At 43.5% G+C, this 7,594-nt stretch overlaps 1 protein-coding gene across 1 annotated transcript; it reads right to left on the minus strand.

Moving 5' to 3' along the window:
* Positions 1-5,835: 5,835 nt before the first annotated feature.
* Positions 5,836-6,670, minus strand: LOC147062082 (transcription factor HES-2-like). The gene is made up of 3 exons (XM_085923291.1): positions 6,545-6,670; positions 6,259-6,436; positions 5,836-6,170 (listed from the first exon to the last, which is right to left on the minus strand). The coding sequence occupies exons 1-3, from the start codon at positions 6,632-6,634 to the stop codon at positions 5,836-5,838; spliced, it is 603 nt and encodes a 200-aa protein (XP_085779417.1). The 5' UTR covers positions 6,635-6,670.
* Between the last annotated feature and the right edge of the window lie 924 nt (positions 6,671-7,594).

The raw sequence follows: 7,594 nt of genomic DNA on the forward strand, positions 1-7,594 counted from the left end.
CATATGAGGTTTATGCAGTTCTAGCCGGGGAGGGGGTGTTGGGGCGAGGTCGCAATACCTGCAGGGTGTTTGTGCGTCCTGCTGCCAACGCTACGCGCAGAATGGCAGGTGCTGGAACCGGGAGGGTCGGGGGCGTCGCTGATTTGATGCACACAAAGAAAACAGCAGAACATTTTGGAAAATAACTCAAAATAAATGACTGCGCGTTTGTTTCATTTCTGCCAAGTAGTGGATAATTCAGTGGACACTGAATTTATTTATTTTATTCCACGCTTATTCGCGCTTTCCCAAATGTGTGTACTTATCAGCGAGTTTCAAGTTAGAATAGTATCGAACAATAACTGAAGATGTATGACAAACCATCAGATGCCGCTGCACTCTGGGGAACCACGCGTGCAGCACGCGCCACGGTAACCAGATGGCGCTCTGCCCCCCTCCCCCCTTCTGATCCCCCTCATTCTCCTTCAGCCTGTATCCATCCAGTCATCCTGCAGCGCAGACATCCCAGCATCGTTAGTCGTACTACTTACGCGCACGCACGCACACACGCACACGATTGTGTGGGTCTATTTTTTTTTTTTTTTTGACGCGCATGACACATGATCCCAAGCACTTTTGGCGTGGCTACCCCATCTGCATATTTATAATGTGCAACTGATTCGAATCGTTACCATCCCCACCCCAGCCCCGATATGGAGGCTTTGTGCCGCATTTTTGTTCTATAGCTTGACACCCATTTTGGCGTCCAGGCAATCAAGGGATGCATGTTTTTGCATATTTGCTCACTTTGCTCAATTTGGTAGAGGGCATGGGAAGTATTTTGTATGGAGACTAGAAAAGAAATGTAGACTAGGAAAGAAAGAAAGAAAGAAAGAAAGAAAGAAAGAAAGAAAGAAAGAAAGAAAGAAAGAAAGAAAGAAAGAAAGAAAGACCTCACAATGAGTGTAATCACCCTCACCTGCCTCTCGCTACCTGTCGTGTATTTAAGTCCTGTCTGCCCCTCACTTCCTGTGGGATTATTTCTTGTCTCACGTCTGTCAGTTCTGTTTTTGTTTGCTAACCCTGTCGGTCAGTCTCATTGGTATATGTTAGGCCATTACGTCATGTTAGTTTGCCGGTTCTGTTCGTTTGTTCCCCTTATCCTCTCTTCCAACTACCTTTTCCCTTCAATAAACCCTGGTCCAAGCTGCATTTGGTCACCCTGCTCCATTCCGATCCGTGACAACATATAAACAAAGTAGATCCAGTCCCCTTCAAAAGTATTGGAACAGCATGGTCAATTCTTATGGTTTTGTTGTTTACTGTGCAAAATACTGTATACTTCAGCTCAAATGATGAACATGAGAAAAAAGTTGAGATTTCCAGCCCTTGTTTTATGGTATTGACATCTGTGTTAAACACACACACACAACACACAACAGAGCACTTTTGTTTTGAAACCAGCCCTTTTTTGACTGAGCAAAAATATCTGACCAGCCTTACTTGCAGTAACACCATCAAGGCTGCGACCAGTTGACTTCACCAGACTGTTGCTTTGTTGATTTGGAATGCATTTACTTCAGCCTTTTAAAAAAATCTTGTTTGTGGCTGGGGCTTTCTGTCTTCAGTCTCTGCTTCACGAGGTGAAATGTATGCTCCATTGAGTTAAAGACAGATGATTGACTTGGTTAACTACCTCACCCCCCATGAAATCATTTGGTTTTACTTGGGAGTGTTTTTCAGGTCATTGTCTTGCATCATTGTCAGGCTGACAAATGACCTGGACGACGACATGTTGACCTGGCTCGCCTCTACGGCGCTGCAAGTCTGAAGACACACGACAGAAGAGGAAGTCGGGCTGATGAAGCTTCTCCTAATTAGTTTGGATACGTTTTTCCGTAAATTGACAGACAAAATGATTCTTTTAGATTTCAGACTTCATGACATGACCTCGATCATGCTTTACAGAAGAATGAGCTTGCGTGTTTTGGATCATGAGCATCCAATCACCCCCTGCCCTGTGGAGGTTGGCAGTGATGTCAACTGAAACATAGCAGCTCTGTTTTGTCTTTCTTTTTCCTGTCAAGACCATAATACCATTTGCTGATTTTGTATTTTACATTGGTATATGTACATTGTTGCAAAAATGTGTACTTTGCGAGGCACACTTGCTGCACGTGCCCCTCACAGTCCCGCTGGGATAGCGAGATTAATGGAAGGGACTGCGTGGGGGGGGGGGGGGGGGGGCAGTTTTGAGGGAGGCACCTCTTTTCCCATTCTATGCTGTCGGTTAGAGTCCCCTTTTGTCTTTTCAAGTAAATTGGGCGTCTGTAACCCATCTGTGCAAGCCGGATAACAGGGAGCCTTTGTCTCTCAAGGTCCCAACACTTCACAGGAATTAAGTCACATGCATGCTGCAGGTTTTGGGATGAAGGAGGGAGTGGGGGAAGCAAGAGTAAAACACCATCTGACTTTTTATTCACAGTGTTTGTTTGAGTTGCTGGTTTTGTGCCAATGCGGTTGTCTTCAAAGCTGCAGCTAGTTATGACAGAATGGGTGAAGCCAAACTAAAGACAAACTCTCAAATTGCTGATATAACCAAAGAAAAAACTCAGTGTGTGACAATCATAGGCTTGTTGGATGGAGTCTTATTATTTTCATGGAACTAGAAAGCAGACATAGGGTGATAATCAAAAACGCATTGTAACAATAGAATAAAAATATCAATCAAATATCAATCAAATAGCAATCACTGCACCAGTGAAAGAACAGATTGCACATTTTTGTTTCAAATATGAAAAATCCACAAGGATTGAAAAGTAAGATAAGATGTGTGCAGTAGGAAGTTGCCAACTGCTAATGTCACGTATGTGGCCGGCGATATCATCCGCAAGGGGAAATCTTGCAGTTTATACTGTAAAAACTCACTTTGCGCACACGCCAACTCTTGGACTCCAGCGAGTCATCTACTTCCACATTGTCAAGCACTGGTGCGCTTCCACCACCCTGATTTTAATAGACTGACCCAGATTGACACCAACTGTTTGATCAAATTCACACACTTCTCCAAAATTTGCTCCCGAACACCACTCAGAATGGTTTAAATGTTGAATGCTGAATAATTTCAGAGGAGCCAAGAGGGCCTACTTTCTCCCCACTGAAACCAGTGGAGGCAAATCCTGGAGTAGTTTGCCAGTCAGTCACAGAACACAGAGTATACTCTAGAGACAACTTGGCGGCCATGGCACAGGGACAGAGCGGATCATCCAGTATGCAGAGGGTCCACCACTGTTTGATTCCAGCTCTGTTCGAGTCATGTGTTGTCGTGTCCTTGGGCAAGACACTTCACCCAGCTTGCCACTCACACTCTTGTACATCTGGATGCAAAGGTTCAGTGATGGGCGGTATGGGCTGTAGTGTCCATGTAAATCTGATGCATTATTTATAGGTCAAAAAAACAAAAAGAAAATATCTCAAAATCCTGATGTGCTAGCCTAGGAAAAGTGAAAAAAAATCACTTAAGAATCAAAAACACATTTAGGAACACAAAAAGTAATCAAGGATACTGCTAGTACAATCATTAACATTTTTATGGTTAAGCTAATATTTAAGAATATCTTTGATTTTTCTTTGTACTTTTTGAAAACTTCCAGCCTGGCCTGTCCATTCATTTTGCAACTGAGTTATTTCTACGTATCTTCTAGTTTAGCTGCTGTAGCTTCGTGCACTGGTAAGCACATCTGCCTCACAATTCAGAGGTTGTGGTTTTGGATTCTGGCTCCAGCCTTCCTATGCAGGATTTGCATGTTCTTCCCATGCCTGTGTGGGTTTCCTCCGGGTACTCCGGTTTCCTCCCACATTCCAAAAACATGCATGGTAGGCTGATTGACCACTCCAAATTGTCCATAAGTGTGATTGTGAGTGTGTGTTTTGTAAATTTAAACACAAGTCGAACCATCAAACCAGCTGTACAGGAAGCCACTTGTGTCTATGCTTGGAGGGAGTAACAGGCGATATATTTATTGGATGTATTTTTTGATAAGTTGTTGGCAATGAGAGAAGAAATATACTGTGCAGGTAAGGAACAAATGACTCATCAGCAAAAGAATTGGAAGACCATTTTGCTAAAAAGCACAGAGAAGTTCCACAAAGGTTTTGAAACAAATTTTATGTAATGAATCATGAGACCAAGATGAAAGGCCAAAGCACGAAGGATGAGAGGATCTGCTCCTGATCCAAATCTCACAGTCTCATCTGTAAAGCAAGCTGCACGTCATGTCATGGCTTGCATGGCTGCTTCTGGAATTGGGTCGATCATCTTTATTGATAATGTAACTCAATATGGGAGCCGCAGAATGAATTCTGAAATATACAAAACCCTTTTGTCTGGCAATTGAATGAAAAAAAATGCATTCGGACTAATTAGGTGTCATCAATGACCCAAAACGAACAGCCAACACAACAAAGGACTTCACCAGGGGGAGAAGCGAAGGTCTTAGCCTAGCCAAGACCTTAACCCAATAGAGCATGCATTTCACCTATGAAGAGGCGATCAAAGAGGAAAACTCCCAAAATGAAGAATTTAAAGTAAAGGCCTTGAAAACTATGACAAATAAAAAAAAACATGCAACAGTGTGGTCAATGATGCATGCATTTGATGCAGGTATTGTGATGATTATTATTAGGCGTTATGCCACTATAAATATGAAATGTTATTCACTTCAACCTTATTTCATTGGGTCTGTTCCAATACATCTGCTCACTTGACAAGCGAATGGCTTCAAACAAAAAGGCTCATCTACATGTAAATGCCATAAAATAAAAAAATTGAATTCTGAGCTTTCGTCTGTCTACAACAAAAACAAAAAAATTGACCTGGATCCAATACATTCAAAGGGGACTGGATCAGAAAACGTTGATGTTGTCTTTTTATTGTTTAAAATCTTTGTCTTTGCACATTTGAATAGTTTTCCCTTATGTTTAAATAAAATATGTTTTGGATTGGTCAGCATGTTTGACCTCATCCAAGTATAATTTGGATTTTCCTAAGAACTGTGATGTTTTATATACACTCAAACTTAATGTAAAACAATTGTACTTAAAATATCATGACAATAATTTGTATTGTTTTTAAGTGGGGTGTGTAACACTCAGATAGAAATGTCACAAAATTGTAGCATTGGAGTTGATGGCAAGTGCAACAGGCTGGAGTGTGTTTTTGGGGCTGCATGTGCACACCCAGCCACGCAATGACCTCAGTGTTCTTCCCACCGAATTGGCGGCAAGCAGTGAGGAGGCGCCTCATGCGGCAACAATAGAGCAGCTGCTCTCAGCATCAATGGGCTTAGGTTGACCTGTGGCTTTATGCATTTGCCGCCTTTTTCCTAAACCCAACATCTTACTCATTCTAAGCTTTTCACGACACCATAAAACACATAGTCAACATAATATTTTGGTATGTACATTTATTGACTTTTTCCAGTGATACATCTCATGAATCATTTTCATGCATGCTCTCAACATATTTATTTAACACATAGTGTTTACCGCCTATTCTTTTGCACAGACTAAAATACTTTGAAGTCCATCGTGCAAACCTCAAACTGAGTAACCCTTGGGGTTTTACAAAAGTGTTGTCGACAACCCGTGCCCTTGAAACCCCAAAGAGGATTGCATTAATAAAACGTACGTAAAACGATACTGCTTCTTTGGGATCTGTGCTCGATTTTACCCAAAATGAACTAATTGCTGGGTTATATTAACTATACAGCACCTCTCAAATTTTCTTCTATTCATTGCGTATGTTAAGTGGAACGTCACGAAATAAATAAGGCATTAAATAAGTGTCCATTAAATCTACCAGGGTCTCCACATGTCCGCGCTGAGAGCAGGCGGAACTTGTTGCTCTGCACGAGGACCCGCAGCCACCGGCTGCGACTGCGGCTGGCTGTCTGCCCTCATGGCACTCAAGCCGGACTTGAGGCTAAGCAGCCTCTGCTGGATGTGGGGGAATGCCCTGGAGGTCTGTGCGCAGCAGTTCATGCAGGACGGGGTGACCGTGGCGGACATGGAGCGCCGCACAAAGTCACTGACGCGCTGACACGCGTCCTGGTTGAGGCTTGTTTGAGGGAGCAGAGCGGACACCCGCTGGAGGCACGCTTTGTAGCCTTCTCTGTAACTTTCTGCGGGATCTGAATCGGAAGCAAATATTGAATATTATTCACTTATTCACGGACATTGGTGACTATTGTTTTTCGGGCTGTATGGTCAGTATCTCACCTTTCGACGTCGGGAGGTCCCTGAGGAAACGGACCGTCATTTCCAGAATGTCCGCTTTCTCCAGCTTTGAGTAGCGCGCATTGTCTTTGCCAACCAGAGGCAGGATGAGACTCTTCAAATGGCTCAGACTGTCATTAATACGAGCACGCCTTCTCTTCTCCAACAGCGGTTTGAGAGTCTGGAAGAAATAATGAACGATAGGGTGTTACTCAAGCGCAACTCTTTAGTCGACTCACCATAGGGGAAAATGCTCTGAAAACACGAACAGTGTTTTTCTTGTCCTTACCTTTCTCAGCTCGTGGGCTTGTTTCCTCTGGGCCACGGTAGATCTGACAGTGAGAGGCTGGCTGGCCTCGGAAGTGATGCTGGGACTCATATTTTGCGGGCACTTGTGCTTGTGAGATGTGTTCGAATTAGGGGCTGAAGTGTGGAGCGGAGCTGTGCCGCCCTCATATTTATGTGCCTTCGGTGCGTCACGGGGGCGGGACACAAGCCACTCAACGCGGTTTGATCCGAGAGGAGGGGGCTGGGGGTTCAAGCCCTTTGGGAAATGAATTGATGACATGCGCTCCTCTCTGGACCATCTGTCCTGGTCGGGTAGCATGCAGCCAAGCGCTGGTATGCAGGGATCATTCGTGGAGTCGCTGCAGGATGGCCTCGTATTGCTGATTTTATTCAATGTTGTTGCACTTTACATCTTCTGATTGAAGATGTGATGAAGACGACTGAACACAAAAAGCAAAATTCCGTGCAACATTTCTCTTATTTGCATTCGCCTTTTGGTGAAAATGAGTGGTCTTTCATAAACTGTTATACTGCAGTTATACTATACGACAGACCAATATACAATACATCTCTCGGGTTCACAACATGAATGTGTGTTAGGCGTTTATATATGTATTTTTTTTAATGCCAAAAACCCACGTAAGGCACATACATTGGATCTTTGTTTCCACTATGGCAAGACTAAATTATTCCTAAAATGCAGTAAGCCACGCCACGCCATCTAACATCTGCTTGTGAACCCCCACAGAAGCTTGTTGCCAATGCCAACAACACAGTTGGTGTTTATCAGTATGGATGCTGCGGTTGGTTGTGCTGGGGGCGGGGGCCAACGTAGTGACGTTATACTAAAGTGATGCCAAGTTACAGTTCCTCACACACAATGCTGTTGGGGGCTGCACGATATGCCCATGTGATTTGCATGGACCTAACGACATGTGACAGGGCAGTAGTGAGAAATAACTAGGCATATGCATTGAATAATTTTTATGTTCAAAAAGGCATCTATATTGAGAAAGTAGAGCCAGATATTGACTGAAGAGTTGCTGGGTAG

Source organism: Syngnathus leptorhynchus, chromosome 1 (assembly GCF_054491065.1).
Source record: "Syngnathus leptorhynchus isolate UIUO chromosome 1, UIUO_Slep, whole genome shotgun sequence".
In the NCBI taxonomy this organism is placed as follows: Eukaryota; Metazoa; Chordata; class Actinopteri; order Syngnathiformes; family Syngnathidae; genus Syngnathus; species Syngnathus leptorhynchus.

Bases quoted from the DNA above. Each gene is read 5' to 3' on its own strand.
- LOC147062082 (XM_085923291.1), bottom strand. From the start codon at position 6,634: ATGAGTCCCAGCATCACTTCCGAGGCCAGCCAGCCTCTCACTGTCAGA. The intron at 6,437-6,544 runs GTAAGGACAAGA...TATTTCTTCCAG, and splicing joins AAGCCCACGAGCTGAGAAAG to ACTCTCAAACCGCTGTTGGA. The intron at 6,171-6,258 runs GTGAGATACTGA...CTTCCGATTCAG, and splicing joins GGACCTCCCGACGTCGAAAG to ATCCCGCAGAAAGTTACAGA.